This window comes from Heloderma suspectum, chromosome 2 (assembly GCF_057233095.1).
Source record: "Heloderma suspectum isolate Gila_16-S chromosome 2, 16-S_ref, whole genome shotgun sequence".
Classification (NCBI taxonomy): Eukaryota; Metazoa; Chordata; class Lepidosauria; order Squamata; family Helodermatidae; genus Heloderma; species Heloderma suspectum.
Window position 1 is genome coordinate 369,636,492 of NC_139459.1, and position 26,608 is coordinate 369,663,099.

The following is a 26,608-nucleotide window of genomic DNA, read 5'->3' on the forward strand; positions in this document are numbered from 1 at the left end:
CCCTCCGCCGGCCCCCCACAACTAAAATTGGAGGCCTGCCTCACTCTTACATCCCCCAAAGGCTTACGTTTAGAGAGTGTAAAAGTTGCAGCACCTTGCCCACAGAACAGCCCACCCGCTACATCTCTCCACGAGCCGCCGTTCTGCCCAGACCTCTTGTGAAGGCGGGCAATGTGGCTGCGATGTCTGCGCCTGGAGCAACGGGATCGTTCCAGTCGCAGCTGCCCATTTCCTCAGCAGAACCACGCCGCTCCCCAGTAGAGGCTGAGCAGGAAGACGCCACCGCAGGCAAAGAGTGAGCTACTGGCGCTAAGAGCTTGAGGCTGAAATAGGCTGGTATCTTTTCTCATTGTGGGCTCCCCCGCTTCTGCCTCTGGCCCTGCCCCTTTTGGCACCGGCCCCAGAAAGCCACAGTTTAGGCCACCATCTTTTGATTTAGGCCACCGTCCCCTGCGTGCTTACTCGGGAGCACGCCCCACTGAACACAGCAGGATAAATGTGCGTCAGATTGTGTAGTCAGGCCCTGCGGGATGCCGCGCTTGTCTTTCCCCGCGCCCCAAAAAGGCTGACAGCAGCTCAGAACTTTCTAGCATCTGTATTATTTATTTATTTGTTTATTACATTTATATCCCGCCTTTTTTCCTCTTTAAGGAACCCGAGGAGGTGTACATAATCCTCCTCCTCTCCATTTTAGCCTCACAACAACAACCCTGTGAGGTAGGTTGGGCTGAGAGTCTGTGACTGGCCCAAAGTCACCCAGTGAGCTTCCATGGCCGAGTGGGGACTAGAACCCGGATCTCCCAGCTCCCAGTCCAACGCTCTAGCCACTACACCACAGTGGATGTTCCATTTCCCTTCGCCATGCCAAAGCATCGAGCAAACACAACACCCAGAGACCCTTACCCAACAAGGCAGCGCCTCTGACCCCCTCCTGCTTCATCTCTCCGAAGAGCGGGCTGCGCCAGGCTTCCGACTGAGCCTTTTCCGCCGAGTCTTCCTCCTCAAACGGGTTGATCGCCTGAAACAACAAAGGGGACCCCGTTCAGGAGATGCAGCTGGTACCGGAGCGGGGAGGATGGATTCTTCCCACCCCCACCCCCTCCATAGCTTTGTCAGCACATGATCCATGGAGCAGGAATCAGGGAGGGAGGGAGAGAGGGGGGTGAAGAGCATGTGATAAAAGCACCCAACTGCACTGCAGGGCAGGCCACTTGGCAAAACTTACTCCTTTGTACTCATGCCTTGATTCAGCCCTGGATTGGGAGCAAGGGAAGCCCCAAACCCTGCAGACTGGACCTATGGGTAAATCTCTGGGTGATCTGAAGTAGATCAGCAATAATTTCTGATGCTCAACAGCTTAAGAACAGCAGTAACAAAATGACTCCCTAAATTAGACTGCTGAAATGAAGAACGCTTGGCATAACTAGGGTGGAGTTTGGAGTTGGAAGGCTTATGAGCTCCAGCAGCATTGCCAGGCTGGGCCCCTGAATACATTCCCCAAAGCCCCGAGTATCCATTGACGGCAACAGAAGGGTTTTTCCAAATTCAATTGCCAGGCAAGGGGTGATTTTCCGCAAATTAATTGCAAAGGTACCAATTAACTGAAGAATTTATCTGAGACTATATTGGATGAGAAATCCATTGGCTGGCTTTTCCTTCTGTGATATCTAAATACATCCTAGGTATTATTTTGGAGTTTGCATAAACAGATACAAATTAGCATGTGCAGATTTTAACCAGGTTTTCACCAGATTGTTTTACATTGTGAAGAAGTATGCTTTAGTTTACATGCACATGCATATTACACACATGCAAACCAAATATATGCATGAGGGATCTTTTGGCCCTGAAGGCTAGATGCTTAGGAAAACCTGATAACCCCCCCCCCCCCCCCGGCAAAGCCAAGAGAGCCAGAGATCACAGCAAGGTCCTTGAAAGCAAGTCAAATGAATTAAACTCACATACCAGGGTAATTAAAACCACACATACATTTGGGGAAATAGAAACTTACATGAACACTGAGAAGGTTAAAAGATCGAAAGCATTTAAAAATCAGTAGTAAAGCTAGGGGAACTGGGATGAGCAGAAAATTGTGTATAGGTTGTATGTGTGTTTAAAAAGCGATGGTGTGTGCGCGCACATCTGTGTGCACACGTGTGTGTAGCTAATCATGGAGATGGAGGAGGAAAGAGAAAAAACTTTTAGCCTGGGATAATGTGAATGGAAGAGAAACAGACTGGTTTTGAATTGTTAGTTTTGGAGGGGGTGGAGGCTTAGCGCAAATGCAGGGGTTTGGGAAGAAAGGAGAGGCTTAAGAGTGCAGCAGGGTGCCAAAGGGCTTTGGAGCCAAAAGGCTTTGAAAGCCAAAGGGCTTTGGAGTTTGGAATGGGGTGGAATATTAGGAAAACAGAATAATTGGAGTATAGACCAACTAGAAGAAAAACACCGCTTGCTATCTGCAGACTTGTGAAGTGATGGGAAGCTCTTTTGAGTTCCTTCTCTGGAAAAGGGGAGACAGAGAGGAGGAAAGGGGGAGACAGAGAGGAGGAAAAGGGGAGGGGGGGTTGCTCCTCTGAGCAGAAAGTGTGAGGGTCCTTCTTGAATGGGAGGAATCCTCTTTTCCCCTCTAAAATCCAGGGATGTGGGTTGCTCTCTTTAAGCCTCTTCTTAGGATTGAGTCATTAAAATAAAAACAAAGCAAGTTCTTTCTTGGAGATTGCTCATGGGATGTTGGAAAATAGAGTTTTAGCTGTCAGACATTGAGCAGAAGAAAGAAGACAAAGGCTTTATTTCTCCTTTGTGATGTGTGGAAAGGTGTAGGAGGAGTTGTTGGGTAATTTTTTGCATAAACATCTCTGGCTATCACAGGTCCAGGGGAGAAAAATAGCCAGGACGGTTATAATGCTTGTGTAAAAGATGGGTGACAACAGAGTCACTTAGGCATGTCCCCTGACACAATAGTGGGATTACAGCCTTAAAAAGGTGTGGAATATTGAATTTCTCCCTTCCATCCGGCTTAAACAGGAAGGTAAGAAATCAGCATAAAAATATTTCAAGGTAGGGGCTTCTGTGGTTGTTGCCCTGAGGCAAGAATGGAAATTTGCAAGTGATAATTCAGAGGAATTTAAGGCAATTAGCAGGCCAGAAGAGATCTGCCAGAGCCCTGCAGCTTCACTTGGTACCTGCAAGGCATCAATATCATAATGGAACTTAGCCTTTTGCTCTTCTCCAAGACCAAGTAAGCCAGTCCCTTGCCAGATATAGGCACTTTCTTCCCAAAACAGCAAAATGGAGGGGGGGCGCTTTGTAACAAGATACACTCTGCTGCCTCAGAATGGTTACTAATAACTACGTCATGATTAGAAAAACAAGCTATAGGAGGAGTGGAGAACCTCAGGGCTGGGAGCCCAAGCCAGCCCTCTGGGCCCCCTCTCCCTGGCCCTGCCCTCTTCCCCCAACCACCAATTATTTCAAAGGTTGAAATAAGAATACAGGCAGAGCCCATCAGACAGAGGGCCCATCTCATCCAGCATTCAGTTCACACAGCAGCCAACCAGCTGCCCACAGGAAGCCCGCAAGCAAGTTATGAGCGAGACAGCACCCTCCCACCCATGTTCCCCAGCAACTGGTGTACATAGGCTCACTGCCTCTGGTTCTGGAGGCAGCACATAGCCATCAGGATCAGTAGCCATTGACAGCCTTCTCCTCTAGGAATTTGTCCAATCTCCTTTTAAATGCCATCCAAGTGGGTGGCCATCACTCCATCTTGTGGTAGCGAATTCCATAGCCTAACTCTGTGCTGTGTGAAGACATCCTTCCTGTTATCTGTCCTGAGTCTCCCACCAATCAGCTTCTTGGGATGACCCACTTTGGGTTCTAGTATTGTGAGAGAGGGAGAAGCATGTCTCCCTAAGGTTTAGTTACTGGCAAGAGGAGCTTTAAGCTAAAATATGCTGGCATATTTTGCGTTTTGGCCCCAGGTCTCTGTCCCCACCCCCTTTGCCTTCAGCCTCGCCCACCGCTGGAATGCAGCCTCCAAGAGTCGCTCTGAAACGGAGGTTCCCCACCCTGAGCCATAGTGTGATCACTACAGTGTGAACAATTGGAGAGATTTCAGGCCATGCTTCCCCACGCAATGTGTTGGGGCTACCGCTCCCATCATGCTGGCTGGGGATGATGGAAGTGGCAGTCCACAATTTCTGTGGGGCATCCAATTGTGGACAGCTGCTTTAGGCTGATGTTTAGCCTGGAGATGAGAAGATGCACCCCCCCCCCCCGTGTTAGCCCTCTTCAAAGACCTGAAGGGCTGCTACACAGAAGAGATCCAAGACGTGTTCTCTGCCACTCATCCCAAGGACAGCACTAGATCTAATGGGCTTAAATGACGTGCGGGGAGATTACAGCTGAACATTAGGAGACACCTGTCAATGGCAAAAGGGGTTTGAGAATGGAAGTGATCACCTGGCTGGGGGGCGGTGAGTGTTGGGATGTTGATGGTTTCCCTTTTTAAACCCTTATTTTCCCAATCGGCAAAAAGCAAACCACGTGTCGCAGCACAGAGCAGGGGTGGGCTGCAGGTAGATCTGGATCTACTGGTCACATCTCCGGGTGATTTGCAAAAGATCACCAAGGATTCCCCCATCGTTTAGCAATAACAGCGACACAATGCCTCTCCCCTCCCACCCTAAATAATACTGCTGGAATGAAGGAAGCCGGGGATAACCCCGAGTGGGGTTTTGCAAGGGAGGACTGTGGGCCCCACTCAGTTCTTCTGAAACTCCAAACAGACGCCTGGGCTCAGAACGATCGAGACGCACATTCTTTAGACGTAAGCGGGGATGCCTTTTGCGCCAGGCGCTGCCTGGTGGATCTCAGGGTTCTGCTAGGAACAAGAAAGTCGCTTGTTCCTTAAATCGGAAGTCTGCCTTACAGGACAGCAGCTCGCTGCTCCATCCCTGGGTATATTTGTAAGTATTCTCCAAGTGGCTCCCTCTGTTTGGGTAACGGTTTCCACTGTATGTCCCCGAGCCAAAACAAACCCCAGGATTCAGCAGAACTCCGGCTGGGGAGCAGCGGTGGTGTTCAGCCCATTCCCTCTTTAGCATCAGGCTCATTTGAAACCTTGGGCTCAGCCGGCTGGCGTGGCTCCGTCTCTCACCACACCAAGAGAAGAGAACGAGACGATCGGACCCTGGTCCTCACGCCCCTCCTTGGCTCCTTTGCTGCCCTCATCCTCCACAAACCCAAAATAATGTCCTTCCTTCATGAACTGGTGTCCCTCCCCCTCTCCATATCCAACTGATTTTCCTCTTCCCTCTCCATCCCTTTTTCCTTTTGTGTCGCATAAGCCTGCAGGCAGGGAGCAGCATACAAATGCTTCAAATAAAGACAGACAGACAGACACTGATCCCTCCCCACACCCCAAGCCAGCCTGGGACTCACCTGCTCTTCCTGGGCCTTATTCTCTTGCTGCCTCTGGAGGAAGTCTTCAGCTAGGATCACCGCTTGGGTGCAGGTCTGGGGGCTACATTCCCGGACCCAGCCCTGCATCTCCGGGGGCAGGACAGCCAGGAACTGCTCCAGGATCACCAGCTCCAGGATCTGCTCCTTGCTGTGCCTCTCCGGCTTCAGCCACTGGTGGCAGAGCCTTCGGAGGTGCCGGCAGGCCTCCCGGGGCCCCTCGGCCTCCTGGTAGCCAAACTGCCGGAAGAGGCGGCATTCATCGTGCCAGCTGGTGGCTTTGGGGCCTGGGGCCTCCCCCTTGGCTGGCCAGCTATCCACCTTGTCTTTGGCCAGGCTGATCCTCTGGGCTTGGTGGGCATCTCCACTCAGGCCAGGCAGGACCTGGGAGACTCTCTCGCCTCCAGGCCGCTGGCTGGGGTCGGCCGTCCCTGCAACGGGGGTCAGGGAAGCCCGAATGTTGCTCCACGGAAGGGGCCCTAGGGACTGCGGGCTGCCCCCTTCTGAGTGGGGCGATTCCAGGGCCCTCAGGAACTCTTGCAGCTGGGATTCCCAGCGCTGCTGCAGGCCCTTTCGGGGCTCCCGGCTCACTTCCTCCGGGACGGCTCTTTCCCAGAAGTCCCGGATGTTCTCCACGTGGATGACCCGCGGGCCTCGCCCCCCTCCCTTCCCTGCCTCGGGCCCTTCCGGGCTCGGCTCGGCCGTTCCTGCCCCATCCTCCGGCTCGGCCCGCGAGAGCCCCGGGCCCGTCATTTCTCTGGGCTGTGCGGCCATTTTCTCCCTCGAGGCAAAAGCAGCCAGGATCGGTGTCGGCGGTCAGCTTTGGCAGCACCGCCAACTCCTATGCACCCAGAGCGAGGGAATCAGCGCTGAGGCAAAAACCGAGGACGTCTCAGCGGCAAGCGGGACGTTGTCCTGAAACAGAGAGAGACCGTCGGAGGAAAACCAGAGAGAACGGCTAGGGCAGAGGTGGGGTAGGAACCCATGGCCCTCCAGAGGTCGACAGACTCCAACTCCCAGACTCTGCCCCAGCCAGCACAGCCAATAATGAGGGATGATGGGAGTCGGAGCCCAATAAACATCCATAAGGCTCCCCACACCCGATCTATAGATGGGGGGAAGGGTGGCTGAGTGCCCAGTCTGCCCATCCCAGAATCATCAAAAGACAGCTAGGGTAGCTTAATGCTGGAGAAGATGGACCCAGTTGGGTCTGATCCAGGAAGGCTCTTCCTAAGGCAGCCTTCCCCAACCTGGTGTCCTCCAAATGCTTTGGACTACAGCCCCCAGCATTCCTCACAACTGGCCAGGTTGGCTGGGGCTGGTGGGAGTTGAGGTCTAAAACATCTTGGCCTCTGCTCTGATCCCGCATGGCTCTTCTTATGTCAAAAATATCTGGAGGGCAACAGATTGGGGAAGGCTAGCCTATGAGATTTGGGGCCACTGCGGAAACAAGGCTACAAGTTGTTGGCAGGCCTCTCCTCTGCCATATATTGCCTAACCCACCTTTTCCAAGCCATCTTGGAACCCACAGTTCACAACCCAACAACAAACCATGGGTTCTCGTCATGGGTTGTTTGTGGTTAACAAACCATGGTTTGTTAGTGAGGCTGGGTTCAGACAATGCAATAACCCACGGTTCAACAACAGAACCACTTTTTGAACCCAAATCAAGATGGTGCTGGAAGGCAGCCCTTGACTTTGCAGTACACTGGTCTCCTGGTTAATTCTTAAAAAAAAATACCCTTTAAAAATAAAATAAAAATCAGGCAGGACAGGGAGCCTGTTAACATAAGAACACAAGAAGAGCCCTGCTGGATCAGTCCAAGGGTCCATCTAGCCCAGCATTCTGTTCACACCATGGCCATGGGAAACCCACAAGCAGGACAGGAGTGCAACAGCACCCTCCTGCCCATGTTCCCCATTTTCATGGAAAATGAGTCCTGTGATGAAAGGAACTGGGGATGTTTAGCTGGGGAAGAAGAAATCTGGGGAGGCAGGGTTGACATGGCAGCCCTCTTCAAAGCCCTGAAGGGCGGCAGCTGTCACAAAGAGGGCAAAAAAAGGCTTCCCCTCTGGTGCTGCCCTTGAGGGCAGGATGAGATCTAATGGGCTGAAGTTACATGAGGGGAGATTTTGGTCGAACATTAGGAAAAAGGTCTTCACGCTAAGAACAGTTGGAGAATGGTACCAATTATCCAGTGTGTCTTTAGGTCTTCAAGCCAAGGCTGGAAGCAATCTGTTGGGGGTGCTGTGGATTTCCTGCACTGAGGAAGGGGTGGAACTAGATGGCCAACAACAGGGGTCCCCAACCTTTTTGGACCCGTGGGCACATTTGGGAATTTGAGAAACTGCTGTGGGCAGTACCACAAAATGGATCCCAGGGAGGATGTGGCTAGTCACATAATGGCGGCCATGGGAGGCTGGATAGTCAAAAGGGGTGGTGGAGGGGACAAAAACAGTAAGGCTAGAGGCTGGGAGAGAAGGGGAAATAGCAAGGCAAAGGGGTAGAGGAGAAAGAGTGAGGCTAGGAGAGGGGAGGAACAGCAAGGTAAAAAGGTGATGAGGAGAGAAAGAGCGAGACTAGAGGCAGGGAGAGGAGAGAACCAGCAAAATAAAGAGGTGAGTGAGAGAGTAAGAGCAAGGCTAGGGGCTAGGAAGGGAGAGAAGGAAGATGGCTAGGGATGGGAAAGTGAGAGAAACAGCAAGAAAAGGGGTTGGGGGAGAGAAACAGCAAAGCCAGAGGCTGGGAAAGTTCTCTTTGGAAAGAAGAAGATTGGATCAGGTCAGGAAGGAGAACCTGGCGTCCTAATGTTTTTCAATTTTTAAAATTAAAAATAATTTTTGGAAGGGGACAGGGAGCGGAGAGCTTTGCAGGCACCATTGGCGGTCCCTGCAGACACCACATTGGGGATCCCAGCCTACAAAACCACTCCAATTTGGTAAGCGACCCCAAATTCTAGTATGATGAGAGGGAGAGAGATAAATCTCTGTCCGCTGTCTCCATGCTATAAAGCTTTGTCATCACATCCCTTCTTGGCTCTCTTTTCTAAACTTCACCACCACCACCTGCCCAAGATGTTTTAACCTTTCCCAATAAGGAAGACACTCAAACCCTTTGCACTTTTTTTAGCTCTACACTAAACCTTTTTCTTTTGTTGACATGGGGCAACTAGAACTCCATGTAGTGCTCCAAATGTGCGGCCGCACCATCAACTTATGTAAGGGCACAACAGTAGCATCCACCTCATTTTCACGTCCCTTTCCTAACCATCTCTGGCTGGAGGTTGATGGGAGTTGAGGTCCAAAACATCTGGAGGACACCATGTTGGAAAACACGGGCATAGACTCTCGTAGACACTGTCCACTTTTCATGAAAACAGATGCCATAATAAAATTGTTAGTATTTAAGGTGCCACAAGACTCTTTGTCAATTTGCATCCCATTTCCCATTCATACTTTCCTCTGTATTTCATAAACAATGGTGCAGATCCAACCACCTCCTCAAGTTAATTTACAACTAAATAGAGCAGCCTTCCCCAAACCTTTGCCCTCCAGATGCGTTGAATGACAACTCCCAGATTTCCTGACCATGGCCGTCGCTGACTGGGGGATTCTGGGAGTTGTAGTCCAACACATCTGGAGGGCTCCAAGTTAAGGGAGGCTGAAATAGAGCATTCCTGACATCACCCTTTCCCCCAATATGGTGCCTTCCAGGAGGTTTGGACTACAATGCCTATCCTCCCTGGCTAGCATGGCCACTGACCGTGCTATCTGGGGATCATGGGAGTTGTAGTCCAGCACTTCTGGAGGGCGCCAGGTCAGGGAAGGCTGAAACAGACTACTACTGACCAACGACCTTAATCAACGGCATGGAGAAGCACGACCAACTGCTACTAGCTCCAGAACAGGAAGCTGTTCAAAGCATAGGGGCCGGGGCTCGTTAAAAAGTTGGCAATGCTCGGCGGGACCACTCTCCGCCTTGAGTTTTGCAGCACCGCCCCTGCGTTTTCCCACGCCTTCCGCGAGGATCCTGTCCTTCCTGCACCCCGACGCACTTTTCCACTCACCTGATTCTCCTCCCACAAGCCAGGAATGTTCTTCCAAACCAGAGTCTGGGAAATTCAAAGGCCACTTTCCCACGGTGGGCGGGGCAGGAAGTGACGCCCACTGTTTACATCCCGCCACAACATCCCGTCCTCTCTAGGACGAAGGGGGAAAAGGCACTTTTTCAATTTAACCCCATAAGAAGGGAAAGCCGTTTTTATTGGTTGGGTTTTTAAAGCAATGTATAGGATTGGATCCAGACTTAGATATGCTAAGAGTAGACCCACTGAAATCAATTAGACTTAATTCCAAAATCCATATAGTGTAATAATACCATTTTGGGGCAACTCAAAGACTACAAAAATGTGCAAGCTTTTGAGATCTCTTCATCAGGTGAGATGTTACAAGCGGCAGGTTATGAGTGAAAAAAACCCAGCTGTCTAGATGCTGTAGTCAGGATGTCTGCATAATTAGAGTCTTAAAATGATGTGAAGGCGGAGAGTTTGCAGACATTCCCATTGATTTTTATGGGTCTACTCTGAGTATGACTAAGTCTGGATCCAATCCATAAATTTCCTTTAATCCATTAGTGGCCAACCAGCAGCCTGTGGGAAGCCGACAAGCAGGACATGAGTGCGATCACATCCTCCCATCCATGTTCCCCAGCAAGTGGTGTACACAGGCATACTCCCTATGGTACTGGAGGTAGAACGTCGCCATTGATATCATCTATTAATCTAACTAATCTTCTTTTAAAGTCACCCAAATTGGTGGCCAACGCTACCTCCTGTGGTAGTGAATTCTGTATTTTAACTCTGTGCTATGTGAAGAAGTCCTTCCTTTGATCTGTCCGGAATCTCTCACCAATCAGCTTCATGGGATGATCTTGGAAGTTCTACATTAAAGGTAATAAATTCCTTTATTATTTATTGAACCTCTTTCAGCCCGTAATAAAGGTACTGACTCATTACCAGGTTGGGGAAGGCTGATTTCGCCAAGTCGTCTCCAACCTTTTCAGACCCGAGACCCACCTTTGGGGTCACCCTGCTTTGCCATGTTAGTGTCGCTGTTGTGACACACTTTATGTCAGGTTGCGGCCTAGTAGTGGGTCATCTTATGACAAGAAATCCCTTAAGTTTACAATGCATTACAATGCTGGGGAATCGAACCTGGGACCTTCTGAGTGCAAAGCACCCCACTCTACCACGCAGCTTTGGCCTTCCCGGACAACCTACATAAACTCCCCTCCTCTTACCTGGGGGGTGGGGAGGGGAATGGTGGCTCACTTCACAGGTTTGGGTGGCCCGTCCCATTCAAAATACTCAGGCCCATTGAGAAAACAACTGCCGGTCATTCAGGGGCCATTAACAACCCCTTTGCCTGACAAAAGGTATGGCCAGGCCCGGGGCAGCCATAACAATATACTAAGGCTGGGTCTCTCGGGAGGGAGGAAACCCCACTGGAGGAGGGAGGACGTCCTTCCCAGGCAAGATGGGGGCAGAATTGGGCTGCTGCATTTCCAGGTGGCCCCATGGAGGGCATTTCAGCAAAGGGTGATGGGTTGCTCATGATGAAGAAATGTAGAAGGCAAGAAGAGCTGGATCAGGCCAAAGGCCCATCTAGTCTAGTTCCCACAGTGGCCAACCAGACGCCCTTGGGAAGCCAACAAGCAGGGCAGGAGGGCAATCGCCCTCTCCCACTGTTCGTCCCCAGCACACCGCCTCTGCTACTGGAAGTTGTATATAGCCATCAGGACTAGTAGCCTTGGATCGCCTTCTCCTCCAGGAATTTGTCCAATCCCCTTTGAAAGCGGTCCAAGTTGGTGGCCATCGCTACATCCTGTGGTAGTGAATTCCATAGTTTAACTCTGGGCTTTGTGAAGGAGTCTTTCCTTTTGTCTGCCCTGAACGTCCCACCACCGAGGTTCATTGTATTTTGAGAGAGAGAAAACGTCTCCCTTTGCACTTTACCCATACCATGCATAACACTCTACACCTCTATCTTCTTGTGTTCCCCTCCCCTGCCACCGCTGCTGCTGCCACCGCCGCCGCCGCCACCCTCCACACCCCACTTACTTGTCTTTTTCCTAACTAAAAAGCCCCAAACGTTGTAACCTGTCCTCATAGGGGAGTTGTCCCAACAAGGTTTGCAGCTTTGGGGTTAGAAAAAGGGTGTGTGCGTGTGTGGAGGGGAAACAACATGTTGGAGGTGTATAATATTACGCACTTTTCTGCAGCTTTTCTGGCTCTACAATATTCCTACAATTACAGCCAGTGTGGGGTAGCGGTTAAGGTGTTGGGACTTTCTGTTGTACTTCTCCAAACCTTGAGGTTCTCCCAAGCTTTATAATACTGCCTTCTTGTGCGTGGGTGGTGTGTTGTGGCTAAATAAGCAGTGGCACAGTGCCAGCTCCAGGTTTTGAGGGCCCCTGGGCAAGGCGCCATAGATGGCCCCCTCCCTCAGTGAGTCCACCTCCTCACCACCATTGTCGCCAGCTGCTCTTGCTTCTCGTCTTCCTCCTCATGGCGCCCACTTGCTGGCTTGGCAGGCAGAGAGCCAGGGAGCAAGGAGGCCGTGGCGTCTCCTGCTCCTCCTTCTCATCGGCACTGTTGTCCGGCCCGGAGCGAGAGGCAGGTGAAGATGGAGGTTGCCATGGTGAACAGGAGGAGCAACTCTAGGGGGCTCTTGTCAGTGGGCCCCTGCTGGGGTCCAGGCCCACGGTAGGTGCTTGACCAGGCCTACTCTTGACGCCGGCACCAGAAATAGATGGAGCGATTGTTCTTAGTTGGCCGCTGTTTTTACTGTCTCTGTTGATTCATTTTGTATGTTTTGTTGTAATGTTTTAAATCATTCTCCGATTAACTGCTTTGGGGTTGTCGTTTTGGTTTTTTAAGAGGAAGCAGGGTATAAATTTCTTACCATAAATATTTGCTCAAGGAAGGGCAGGAATACCAGCAGTATTCAGGTCCCGGTTTTCTCACCTCCCTTTCATGAAACAATAGAACGGGTTTGAGCAGGGCTGGACAGAAGGTAGATGTCCAGATGTTTTAGCTTCAAGTCCTAGAAGCCCTTGCCAGCGAGGCCAATGGTCAGGAATGCTGGGAGCGAAAATCCAAAACATCTGGAGATCTTTCTGCCCAGGCTTGGGGTAGACAATCTGTTGCCCTGCAATGTTTAGGACTACAGTTCCCATTAGCCCCAGCCAGCAAGGTCAGTGGTCAGGGATTCTGGGAACTGTAGTCCAAAACATCTGGAAGGCACCATGTTGGGGAAGACTGATTTAGGGAAATGTGTATGTTTGAGACAACTTGTGGTCCTCCAGATGTTTTGGCCCACAGCTCCCATCAGCATAACCAATGGCGAGGGATGATGGAAGTTGTAGGCCAAAACATCTGGAGGCCCTACCCCTGCCTTACAGGAATTTGTCCCAGCCCATTTGTTCTCACCCCATTCTGATTGGTAGCAGATCCTTACTCCAGATGCCTCTCAGCTGGAAGATGGGATTTGTAGTCAAACACATTTGGAGGGCACCAGGTTGGGAAAGGTTGCCCTAACTCATCGTTAAAGCTAGCCACAGTTTGTCTGGGTGCAGACAGCATGGCAAGCTGCAGTTAACCGAGAACGGAACCTTCCAAGCCCCTCTTCACAGCCACGCCGGAGTGCACTGCTTGCTGGACACATCCTCATAACACTAAACCAGCCCATCTGTAATAATAAAGGATTATGGCTGTCTATTTGTCTCTCTGTCCATCAGATGCAAGACCGTGAAACCTAGACACCTGAAACGTAGCATGCATATTAAGGGGACCCTAGGGGTGAGCACCTCAGGGCTATTTTGCTTTAAAATTCATTCATTATTTTAATTAATTTAAATGTATCCATGTGGTTGAAGCCTGCAGTAACCTCTTCAGTCCCATAGCTTTGCAGTCCATACAGTTTGAAGCCAAGGGAGATTAGAGGCTGAGGCACACCATGGGGCAGTTAAGAACAGAAGAAGAGCCCTGTTGGATCAGACAGAGTCCATCTCATCCAGCATTCTCATCACACAGTGGCTGACCAGCTGCCCATGGGAATCCCACAAGCAGGACATGAGGGCAACAGGACCCTCCCGCCTATGTTCCCCAGCAACTGGCGTACATAGGCATACTGCTTCTGATACTGGAGGTAGTATATAACCATCAGGACTAGTAGCCATCGATAGCCTTCTCCTCCATGAATTTGTTTAACCCCATCCAAATTGGTGGCCATCACTATATCTTGTGGTAGCCAATTCCATAGTTTAACTATGTGCTGTGTGAAGAAGTCCATCCTTTTATCGGTCCTGAATCTCCCACCAATCAGCTTCCTGGGTTCTATTATTATGAGAGAAAAATGTCACCCTATCCACATTCTCCACACCATGCATAGTTTTGTACACCTCTATCATGTCTTCCCTTCCTCGCCTTTTCTCCAAGCTAAACAATTCCAGCTCCCTTCTCTCATAGGGGAATTGCTCCAGCCGCTTGATCATGTTAGTTGTCCTCTTCTGCACTCTTCCCAACTCTGCAATGTCCTTTTTTAGGTGTGGTGACCAGAACTGTACACCGGATTCCGAGTGTGGTTCGCTAGTTTGGTAATAAGGCCTGACCGCTGCAGAAATCTCAGCCCGAGTCTCATGAGCAAACAAAGTCGCCTTGCAAAGAAATGGTTTTATTGAGGAGAGGCGGGCGGTTTCCTTTCAAAGAAGTAGGGGCAAGGCTCTGCACAAGGGACTTGGGGGGGGGGGTTGGCAAATATACCTGGCAGTTTGGGGGGCTTCCTGACCCTTCTGAAGTTCTTTCCAAGCTGCTTTATCTGCTGCTAGCAAAAGACTGGAGCCCATTGCCAGAGAGGCTGGCTGGCTTGCGGGGTGCGGGCATATTGCTCATTGTATGGAAAATGGCATCGGCAGAAAGGGAGTCCCCGATCAAATTAGGATTATCTGCCTCCCGCTCCCTCCGCCACACCACTGGCCCCATGTACGTAAAACACAGGCATGCACCAGAATATCACGCACAGATTTCTAAGGGAGCCAGCATGGTGTAGTGGGGAGAGTGTTGGACTGGGAGCCGGGAGATCTGGGTTCTAGTCCCCACTCAGCCATGGAAGCTCACTGGGTGACTTTGGGCCAGTCACTGACTCTCAGCCCAACCCACCTCACAGGGTGGTTGTTGTGAGGATAAAATGGAGAGGAGGAGGATAATGTAAGCCGTCTTGGCTTCCTCGCAAGAGGAAAAAAGGCGGGATGCAAATGCAAAAAACAAATAAGGGCTAAACGACATGTTACGCTAATTGTGAACTTGAGGGTTCTCTTACTTTTTACTCTCCTGCAAGCACATGTGGCCCTGATTCAGATCAGGATCACGGTGCTCCAGGAGCAGAAGGTTAAACCTACTTCCCCCACCCGTTTCTCCCCCCTCCCCCGCTGCTGCCGAAATCCTGCCCGCCTGCAGGACAAGGAACTTTAAAAAAGAAAAAAAGTGAGCATTGACTCCCGCAGAGACTCCCCCTGCCTTTTTTAAACCCCACCATTGAGGCGGGGGAAGAGATTGAAGGGAAAAATATGTGGGGGAGAAGGTTTAACACTCCTCTCCCAGAGCACCATGGTCCAGATCTGAACCAGGGCCATGCATGCTTACAGGAGAGTGAAAAAAGAAGCCTCAGTTGCACACTACTCTATTAGTGTAATGTGTAGTTTGGCTCCAAGATCAGGCTATTAAGTCTGGTTCCGCTTGTCAAATGGAAAGGTACAGGAGTATATATGTAAGGCACTGAAGGCCCCTGTCCCCCAAGGGTCCTTTCCTATTCCCTCCCACTATCACCTCCGCCTTGCCTTTTCATATTTCACCAGACGCTGGTTTCATATTTCACCACACAGCCTCTGGTTTTCCTTTGTAGTAATAAGGTCTAGAAACTTTTTTTAAAAATGGGAGTGGATGGGGAAAAGGTAAGAGAACATCAAGATTCTCTCTGTATGGTACTCTAGAGCCCAATACTGTTTAATTTTTCTGCAGACACAAAATACGCACAGCCCTGCTTGCTCAGTATGCATTCCATTGTGCTCATTCAAGCGTAATCTCTTAGGGGCAAACTAGATATTCTGCAGACAGCTTGGCCTGGGAAGTTGGTCTCCGAGTATCTAAAAAACAATGGGGGAAGTATGATTTGAAGGGGAGAATTAGTTGTGGAGTAGAATAATAGGCTTGGGAGGTTTCTTGGGAGATCATCTAGTCCAGTCCCCTGCTCAGGTCAGCCTCTGCAATGCAGGTTGCAGCTAAAGGCATCCCTGACTGATGGCCACGCAGCCTCTCCTTCAATACCTCCAGCGAAGGAAAACTCGCCACCTCCAGAGGCAATCCCCCTCCACAGTCGAACACTCTTACAGTTAGGAAGCTTCTCCTAATGTTTAGCTGAAATCTGCCACCCTGCCATGTCCACCCATTCATTGGCTCTAGGTCCTGCCCCTGGAGCAACAGAGAAGATGCCTGCTCCACCGTCTACACGTCAGCTCTTCAGAGATTTGGAGACAGCTATTGTGTCTCCCCCCTTCATGGATCACTGCCTTGTTGTGGCGAAGGGGCTTGCGTAACTCAGTGAAGCCATAAGCTATGCCGTGCAGGGCCACCCATGACGGACAGGTCATGGCAGAGAGTTCTGACAAAATGTGGTCCACTGGAGAAGGAAATGGCAACCCACTCCAGTATTCTTGCCAAGAAAACCCCATGAAACATATCACAAGGCTAAAAGATATGATGCCGGAAGATGAGCCCCTCAGGTTGGAAGGTGTCCAATATACTACTGGGGAAGAGCAGAGGGTATTTCCAAGTAGTGCCAGAAAGAGTGAAGTGGCTGGGCCAAAGCCAAAAGGACACTCAGCTGTGGATGTGTCTGGTGGTGAAAAGAAAATCCGATGCTGTAAAGAACAATATTGTTTAGGAACCTGGAATGTCAGATCAATGAATCAAGGTAATCTAGAGGTGGTCAAACATGAGATGGCAAGACTGAACATCAACATCTTGGGAATCAGTGAACTAAAATGGACAGGCATGGGCGAATTGAATTCAGGTGACCATCATATCTACTATTGTGGGCAAGAATCCCTTAGAAGAAATGGAGTAGCGCTCATAGTCAACAAAAGGTTGGGAAAAGCAGTACTGGGGTACAGTCTCAAAAACGATAGAATGATCTCAGTACGAATCCAAGGCAAACCATTCAACATCACAGTAATTCAAGTCTATGCCCCAACCACTGATGCCGAAGAAGCTGTGGTTGATCGGTTCTATGAAGACCTACAACACCTTCTAGAACTAACACCAAAAAAAGATGTCCTCTTCATCATAGGGGATTGGAATGCTAAAGTAGGAAGTCAAGAAATCACCGGGATAACAGGCAGGCATGGCCTTGGTGCACAAAATGAAGCAGGACAAGAGCTAATAGAGTTTTGCCAAGAGAACACGCTGATCATAGCAAACACTCTTTTCCAACAGCACAAGAGGCGACTCTACACACGGACATCACCAGATGGTCAATATCGAAATCAGATTGATTATGTCCTTTGCAGTCAAAGATGGAGAAGCTCTATACAGTCAGTAAAAACAAGACCTGGAGCTGACTGTGGCTCAGATCATGAGCTTCTTGTTGCAAAATTTCAGCTTAAATTGAAGAACGTAGGGAAAACCACTAAACCATTCAGGTATGACCTAAATCATATCCCTTATGAATATACAGTGGAGGTGAGGAATAGATTTCAGGGATTAGACCTGATAGACAGAGTGCCTGAGGAACTATGGACGGAGGTCCGTAACATTGTTCAGGAGGCAGCAACGAAATCCATCTCAAAGAAAAAGAAATGCAAGGAAGCCAAGTGGCTGTCTGATGAGGCTTTACAAGTAGCTGAAGAAAGAAGGGAAGCAAAAAGCAAGGGAGAAAGGGGAAGATATATCCAACTGAATGTAGAGTTCCAGAGAATAGCAAGGAGAGACAAGAAGGCCTTCTTAAATGAACAATGCAAAGAAATCGAGGAAAACAAAAGAATGTGAAAGACTAGAGATCTCTTCAAGAAAATTGGAGATCTCAAGGGAACGTTTTGTGCAAAGACGGCCATGATAAAGGACAAAGAAGGCAGGGACCTAACAGAAGCAGATGAGATTAAGAAGAGGTGGAAAGAATACACAGAAGAACTATACAGGAAAGATCTGAATGTCCCTGATAGCCATGATAGTGCAGCCACTGAACTTGAGCCGGACGTCCTAGAGAGTGAAGTCAAGTGGGCCTTAGGAAGCATTACTAACAACAAAGCTAGGGGAGATAACGGTATTCCAGCTGAGCTATTTAAAATCCTAAAAGATGATGCTGTTAAAGTGCTGCATTCAATACGCCAACAAATTTGGAACACTCAACAATGGCCGCAAGACTGGAAAAGGTCAGTTTACATTCCAATTCCAAAGAAGGGCAATGCCAAAGAGTGTTCAAACTATCGCACAATTGCGCTCATTTCACATGCCAGCAAGGTGATGCTCAAAATCCTATAAGCTAGGCTTCAGCAGTATGCGAACCGAGAACTACCAGAAGTACAAGCTGGGTTTTGAAGAGGCAGAGGAACTAGAGATCAAATCGCCAACATTCGCTGCATCATGGAGAAAGCAAGAGAATTCCAGAAAAACGTCTATTTCTGCTTCATTGACTACGCTAAAGCCTTTGATTGTGTGGATCACAACAAACTGTGGCAAATTCTGAAAGTGATGGGAGTACCAGACCACCTTACCTGTCTCCTGAGAAACCTGTACGAGGGTCAAGAAGCAACAGTAAGAACCAGACATGGAACAACCGAGTGGTTCAAAATTGGGAAAGGAGTACAACAAGGCTGCATATTGTCACCCTGCTTATTTAACTTATATGCAGAGTACATCATGAGAAACGCCGGGTTGGATGAATCACAGGTCGGAATTAAGATTGCCGGGAGAATTATCAACAACCTCCGATATGCAGACGATACCACCCTAATGGCAGAAAGCGAAGAGGATCTCAAGAGCCTCTTGTTGAGGGTGAAAGAGGAGAGTGCAAAAGCTGGTTTGAAACTCAACATTAAAATGCTAAGATAATGGCATCTGGCCCCATCACTTCCTGGCATATAGAAGGAGAAGAAATGGAAGCAGTGACAGATTTTACTTTCTTGGGCTCCAAGATCACCGCAGATGGTGACTGTAGCCATGAAATTAAAAGACGCTTGCTCCTTGGGAGGAAAGCTATGGCAAACCTAGACAGCATAGTAAGAAGCAGAGACATCACCTTGCCGACAAAGGTCCATCTAATCAAAGCTATGGTTTTCCCAGTAGTAATGTATGGCTGTGAGAGGTGGACTATAAGGAAGGCTGAGCGCCGAAGAATTGATGCTTTCGAACTGTGGTGCTGGAGAAGACTCTTACGAGTCCCCTGGACTGCAAGGAGGTCAAATCAGTCAATCCTAAAGGAAATCAACCCTGAGTGCTCATTGGAAGGACAGATACTGAAGCTGAAGCTCCAATATTTTGGCCACCTAATGCGAAGAGAAAACTCTCTGGAAAAGACCCTGATGCTGGGAAAGACTGAAGGCAAAAGGAGAAGGGGACGGCAGAGGATGAGATGGCTAGATAGCATCACCAATGCAATGAATATGAACTTGAGCACACTCCGGGAGAGAGCGCAGGACAGGAAGGCCTGGCGTGCTATGGTCCATGGGGTCACGAAAAGTCAGACATGACTGAACAACAACAACAACAACAATTGTGTCTCCCCTTGATCTTAAGAATGTAAGAAGAGCTCTGCTGGACTGGACCAAGGGTTCATCTAGTCCAGCATTCTGTTCACACAGTGGCCGACCAGCTGCCCACAGGAAACCCACAAGCACGACATGAGCGCAACAGCACCCTCCCACCCATGTTCCCCAGCAACTGGTGTACATAGGCTCACTGCCTCTGATATTGGAGGGAGCATATAGCCATCAGGACTAGTTGCCAATGATAGCCTTCTCCTCAGGAATTTGTCCAACCCCCTTTAAAGCCATCCAAATTGGTGGCTATCACTACATCTTGCTGTACTGAATTCCATAGTTTGACCCCTTTGGGTTCTAGTATTATGAGAGAAGGAGAAAAGTGTCTTCCTATCTACATTCTCCACACCATGCCTAATTTTGTGCATCTTCTCTTCTCCTGGCTTAACCTGCCCAGCTTTTTCAGCCATTCCTCCCAGGACATGGGAGTAGGAGTGCTTAACCCTTTCCTCCTCCACCACTTCATCCCTGCATTCCCTGCAATTTTCCTTCCATCCGCAGTCAACAATACACATCGGGGAATCCTGGCTGGAATAAAACAGCTGGGGGAGTATAGAGGAGAAAGAAATGGGCCCTCCCCTCCTTTTCAAGCTGAGACTCCCATAGAATAGTAGGGTTGGATGGGGCCTACCAGGCCATCGAGTCCAACCCCCTGCTCAATGCAGGAATCCAAGTCAGAGCATCCCTGACAGATGGCTGTCCAGCCTCGTCTTGAACGCCTCCAGTGTGGGAGAGCCCACCACCCAGAGATCCTGGAATGTCCAGTTTGGCCCCGATCAATCGGCGAAGTAGCCTTGTATAGATTCAGACTATTGGTCCGTCTAGCCCGGTATCGTCCATTCGGAATGGCAGTCACCCTCCTGGATCTCAGGGAGAGAAAGGTTTTCCCCATCACCTTGATCTTTTTAACTGGAGACACTAGGGATTAAACCTGGGACGTTCTGCCTGCGCTCTCCCCCTCGAGCTACGGCCCGTTTCCAAAGCGTTTGTCCTCCCAGAACGGAAATCACTTGAATGGTTTCTCGCCAGTGTGGGTCCTCTCGTGTCTCACGCAGCTGGAGTTCTGGCTAAAGCTTTGCCCACAGTGCGAGCACTTGTAGGGCTTCTCGCCTGTGTGGGTCCGCGCGTGCTTCATGCAGCTGGAGCTCTGGCTGAAGCCTTTCCCACACACGGAGCACTCGTAGGGCTTCTCGCCCGTGTGGGTCCGCTTGTGCTTAATGAGGATGGACAGGCTGCTGAAGCACTTCTCGCACACGGAGCACTTGTAGGGCTTCTCGCCCGTGTGGGTCCGCTCGTGGTCGGCCAGGTGCGCCTGCCGGCCGAAGCTTTTCCCGCAGTCCAGGCAGCGGTAGAGCTTCTCTCCCGTGTGGGTCCGCACGTGCGTATTGAAGCCTGACCTGTCCCCGAAGCACCTCCCACACTCCAGGCACTGGTACGGCCTCTCCCCCGTGTGGGTCCTCTTGTGCCGGATGAGGGCAGAGGCCATGCTGAAACATTTCCCGCATTCGGGGCACTTGTATGGCTTCTCCCCCGTGTGCGTCCTCTTGTGGCTGAGGAGGATGGCCCTGGTGCCAAAACTTTTCTCGCACTCAGTACATTGGTGAGGCCTCTCATCTGCATGCACCCTCCTGTCCTTAAAAAGCGGCGAGCGGCGGGGAACCTTCGGGCGGAAGTCTGCGGAATTCTCTGGGCTCGCCGCACTGTGGGTTCTTCTGTGTGCAGTAAGGATGGTGTGGTTGCCAAAGCTTTTCCCGCACACCGAGCATATGTATGACTTCTCCCCTCCGCGTATTCTCGGATGAGCAATCAGGGCATCTCCACTGAAAATGCCCTTTGCGCAATCTACGAATTTGAATGGTTTCTCTCCCAAGTGGATTCTCTGATGACTCATGGGTTTGTCCTGGCAGCGAAAAGCTTCCCCGCAACCGCTGCACATCTTTTCGGTCTCTCCTGCAGGGATCCTTTGTTGCACGGTTCCTTCTTCGGGTCTCCCACTGCCTTCCTGATTATAAATAAAATTGTCCTCTCCTGTTTCGGGGTGGTCCTCCTGCAGGGAGGGTCCTCCTTGATCACTGTAGTCGGAAACGTCATGTTCAGCTTCTCCTGACAACATCCAGCAAGACTCTGCTTCCCCAGCATTTCCCTTTTGGTTGTCCTCCTCCTGACCCATCCTCTTGTCACCTGCTGGAATAAGGAGAGAAACCTGTCATGAATTATTCCCTGTACCAAGGGGGATGTAGGGAAAGCATCAAACCAGGCCACATTTGTATCCAGACGGGTACAAGAGCAGCCCTGCTGGATGAGACCAAGGTCCATCTAGTCTAGCATCCTGCTTCCAACAAGGGACAGCCCGATGCTTCTGGAAAAGCCACGATCGGGGCAAGAAGGCAACAGCCAACCCCCCTTCTGTCATAGTATCTGACATTCAGATGTAGGGAGATTCCATTTAGCAATCCTGCCTAACAGCTATTGACAGACCTATCCGCCTCCAGGAATTTGCCAAATCATCATTCCCTCTATCTCTGATGTTCAAACTGTGAACATAACACTTTTTGTGCGAAGCAGGTGAGGGTGGAAAACTGGATCGTGAATACCATTCTCCCAGTGTCCCAAGCAGGGACAAGTGAATTCCAGGCCTCAGCCCCTGGAGATCTCATCCATCTACCACTCTCTGCCTTCTGACATTTCAGCAGTACACATTTTCAAGCACAAGTTTGCAACCATGAGAGCTAGAAACATTTTCTTTAATTTAAAAAAACCCTTAATACCCCCCACTCCCTGAAAGGATTTGATTTTCAGGTATTCTGAATAGTATTCTGCCATACTATTATCTACATTCCGCCCCCTGTGCTCTGCCAGATCAAGGCATATTCCTTCCTTCACTCACTCACTCACTCATTAAAAACATTAAGGCACAAGATAAAAAATACAAAAATATACAAATACATACAATAATTCCTGTGTTTTGTTTTGTTTTGTTTTAGGATAAAAGTCGAGGATACTGGCCTGGATAGGCTTTTGGTTTTATCCATTTTTTTTTTGTGAACCACCCAGAGAGCTTTGGCTATTGGGCAGCATAGAAATGAAATGAATGAATACTATAAAAACAGATAACACCAATAAAATACCAGATTATACAAAGGCCAGCGAGAACAAGTGAGTGTTCAGAGCCTTCCTGAAGACCTGCAAAGAAAGGTCCGGGTAAACCCCTGATGGAAGCTGATTCCAGAGGTGTGGGGCCACCACTGAAAAGGCCCTCTTTGTACCACCCTTGGTGGAGGGAAAGTGAGAAGGGCTTTTGTTGATGACCTCAGAGTGTGGCCAGGCTGGTTACCCATAAACCTCATCCTCACCTGGCAAGGTCGCATCATCACCGCCTTCCTCTTGCTTGATCTCTCTGACGTGCGGCCACTCGCAGGAGTCCATTGGAGCCTGCTCAGCCCTGGAGAAGCCATTCTCCTCTTCTTTGGACAGCCCCGGCACCTGAAACAGCAGCAAGGATCCCAAGCAGAGTAGAATCAGACTTGGAGAGGAAGGAAAGAGGATCACTTTACGGGGTGCTCCGTTGCTCAGGGGCAGGTTGCCTGCTTGGCAAGCAGAAGGCTCCAGGTGTCATGCCCCACTGGAGGAGTTCTCCTCAGCGGAAGAGCTAGAGGCCCTCAAAGCCCAGGACACCCCAGACCAGGGGCTGCCACCAGACTCACAGGCACCTGAGCCCTGAGAAAATGGCTGTGGGGCCATCCTGTTAGGAGAAAGGAACTCTGCCACTGAGGCAGAAGCTGAGCCACCCCCTGGCCCCCGGGAGCGTTGTTGCCTCAAGCGACAGGCTAGCAGGGCTCCTGTGCGAAGGAGTGCTCGCCTCCAGAAAAGGTCTCCTCAGGAGAAAGGGACTCCTCAGGAGGAAGGCTCCGGAAAGGGAGCTCTGATGGCTGCAGCTGAGCTCTGGGTGGGGCCCAGCAGGCTTTGGGCTTAAAAGCCTTCACTCGAAACCCAGCCAGCATTGGAACACCTTGGCCCATCCAGCCCCCGCTGTGCGCCTTGCCTCCTGAATCATGCCCTGTGACTGATGCTCTGTTTCCTGACCTTCTGGGCTACCTGGCGCCCCTGCTTCTGGGCTGATTTACTGTGTTGGGCCTCTTGCTTGTTACGTGGACTACCCCTGCTGCTGCCTGTTCCTTGCCGCCTGCCTGCCTGCCTGCGCTCTGACTTCTGCCTGGATTTAGACCACCTCTGTTGCAGCCTGAACCCCACCAGTAGGCTTGAGTGTTTGCTGACTCCACTGCAGTTAGAGTTGCTACAGCCACAGCAGGACACCAGGCTCCATCCCTGACACCGTCAGTGCAAGGGCTCAGGCAGCAGGGGATGGGGGGGGGGCCCTTCTTATTGCACCCTTGGTGATTCCAATGACTTCAGCGTACAAAAAAATCTAAGAGCGGCCCGGCTGGATCGGCTCACAGGCCCATCGCACCCAGTATCCTGCTTCCCACAGTGGCCAACCAGGTGCATCTGGGACGCTGCACTGTATTTGGTTTCGGAAGACCGGCGAGGAGCCGGCTGTGAACTAACGCAGTGTGCGGTATGCTGTTTGGAGTGCACAGAGCCCTGTGTAGCCCTGTGTATTGGCCATTCTACTGCGGCCATGCCACAAGTCAATTTCATCTTTGCACAGCGCATGGATGGTATAAAGGAGGCAGAGAGCGAGCCCAAGCTCTTCAGGCACTCGCCTCACCCTTTTGAGATAAGGATGTGGTTTCACGCTCCCATGAGAAACTGGAGGAGAGCCCCCCCCCCCACCTTCTCTGGAGGGGAGTGATTTGTTTCCCAGCCTGTGTCTCTTCTGACCATTTCTGGAACTGAGGAGAGGCACCTATAAAATCCAGCAGGCTGGTTTGCTCTTTGAGCTCACTTTGGGAGGAGGACGGGTGCCCACCTGTCCAGAGACCGTTGGCCCTCGGAACGACACCCCATGGCATCTAGGGAACTAATACAACACCCGAGGGGGCTGTGATCCTCCAATGGAGGGGAGTGCGTAAGCTTTCTCTTGCATTTATTGTTTACAGTCTGTATCTGTATTACATCCGTGTATTCAATACACTATATGTTATTCTTCTTCACAAATGGTCTTGTTTCATTTTGGTAACTCAGAATCTGTTTTGTCTGAGCCCTGAGTGAATCAGGCCTCCAGACTCATACAGGCGCCCAAAAGCAGGGCATGGCTGCAACATGCTCGCCCCACTTTTGTTTACCCCAGAGCAACAGGTATTCCAAGCCACACTGTCTGCGAAGAAGCAGGTTCCATTTAACTATCACGACTAAACACCCATTGATAAGACTATCTTAAGGAGCGCCTCCAGCAACACCAGACAGGCCGCTCAACAAGATCAGCCTTAGATGGCCTTCTCTCTGTCCCATCAGCCAGGACAGCTAGACTGGTGAGGACGAGGGAGAGGACCTTCTCTGTGGTGGCCCCCACTCTGTGGAACTCCCTCCCTAGGGAACTCCGCCATGCCCCCTCTTTAATAAGCTTCCGCCACGCATTAAAAACGTGGTTGTTCAGGCAGGCATTTGGGGTAGGTTAGGGTATTTTAGAAATATGATGTTTTTAATGTAGAATGTTATTTTTTTTTAACTGTTCTATTGTTGTACATTGCCCAGAGTGGCTGGGTGACCAGCCAGATGGGCGATTAATAAATAAATTAAATAAAAAATAAAAATAAATACATAAATAAATTCCCTCAATTAATTTGCCTGCCCCTCTGCCACGCCTGGTGAATTCCATAAGCCAAGTATGTGTTGTGCAAAGATGATCCTTTCTTTCATTTTGCCCTGAATTTATGGCCCGGGGTGGGGAGCCTGAGAACCAAGGGCCAAATCTGGCGCACCTGGGATCCCAATCCGGCCCTCCAGGGTTCCCCAGAAGGCCACGCACCCTTCTACTGGCTCCAGCCCTTTCTCCCAACCACCCATTTGGTAGTTTCTGAGCTTTTGCGCAGATTCCCCCCCCATTCTAAAACGCTGAAATGCTTCTCCTAAGGCTCAGTTACTGGCAGGAAGACCTTTACACTAAAATATACTGGTATTTTTGACCCATCCCTGCCTTCTTTGCCTTCTGTCCTGGGCACCACTGGAATGTGGCCCCTCTGAAACTGAATTCGGCCCTTGCACTGAAAGAGGTTTCCCAGCCCAGCTACGGCCTGGGCTCTAGCTTCATGCGAGAGGAAGGAAAAGGGGGAAAAGCCCTCCTCACCCCCCACACATAATTGGATTGGGAAATGCAGCCTTTATTAATGGCTTTTTCTGAGGATGAAGGAGAAAAGTAAAAAACAAAACAAAACACGCTTAATTTGTCACGTTTTTGATTTCGGGAGGACAGGGAAGAAATAATGTAACAGAGGCGAAAACAGTTTGACGGTGACCATCAAAGATGGAGGGTAGCTTCTGTTCCTTGTACAGACTCCTGTCCGATTGCTAAGATCACCCACAGAGGCTTTTCTCCAGGTGCCCACAACGGTACAAGAGGTGGCTACAAGGAAAAGAGCCTTCTCTGTAGTGGCCCCCCGTCTGTGGAATGCCCTTTCCCGGAAGTCTGGCCTGGCATCTTCACTGTATACATTTAGGTGATAGGTTCAGACTTTCTTCTTCCAGCAGGCATTTAATCTTTATTTCTGTTGCTCTGATTATTAACTTTACTGCTGGTTCTTTAATATTTTTAGGGCACAATCCTATGTATGTTTCGACAAAGTCTTACAACTCCCAGCATGCCCCAGCCAGCATACTTGGCTGGGCATGCTGGGAGTTGCAGGACTTTTTTTTCTTTCTAAGCATATAAGATTGTGCCCTTAATGTTTTAACATTTTGATATTTTCATTGTGGCATTTATTGTTTTGTTTGTTTTATTTATTATTTGGGTTGTTATTTTATTTATCAATTTAGTTATTTATTATTGTTATTTTATTGTTTTGGTTTTTTAAAAATAATAATTGTAAACTTCCAATTGGGCAGTAGATAAATGTTATAAATAAAGAAATAAATACAGAAGGACACACTGGGGCAGAAATCGCTCACCATTGCCGAGTGCACCGTACTCACCACTTGTTCCTGTCTCAGCAGAAAACCCTCTGCCAGGGACACTGCCTGGGAGCAGTTCTCAGCGCCGCGTTCTTTCGCCCAGCTCCGCATTTCCTCGGGCAGGATGGCCAGGAACTGCTCCAGGATCACCAGCTCCAGGATCTGGTCCTTGGTGTTCCTCTCCGGCTGCAGCCACCGCCAGCAGAGCTT

General features: G+C 49.9%; 1 protein-coding gene across 2 annotated transcripts in view; it reads right to left on the reverse strand.

Annotated features, from left to right (window-relative positions):
* LOC146356013 (zinc finger protein 397-like) overlaps positions 1-26,608 on the reverse strand; it is a 56,377-nt gene that overhangs the window by 10,817 nt on the left and 18,952 nt on the right. Inside the window, exons 1-3 of one of the 2 annotated variants that reach the window (XM_084831586.1) lie at positions 9,528-9,652; positions 5,443-6,375; positions 904-1,018 (exon numbers count right to left, since the gene is read on the reverse strand). In XM_084831586.1, the coding sequence (XP_084687712.1) occupies positions 904-1,018; positions 5,443-6,234 (907 nt within the window). In that variant the 5' untranslated portion in view covers positions 6,235-6,375; positions 9,528-9,652. Of the gene's footprint in view, positions 1-903; positions 1,019-5,442; positions 6,376-9,527; positions 9,653-20,340; positions 20,956-26,608 lie in introns of those variants that run through there. The other variant, XM_084831585.1, reaches the window with a different exon arrangement.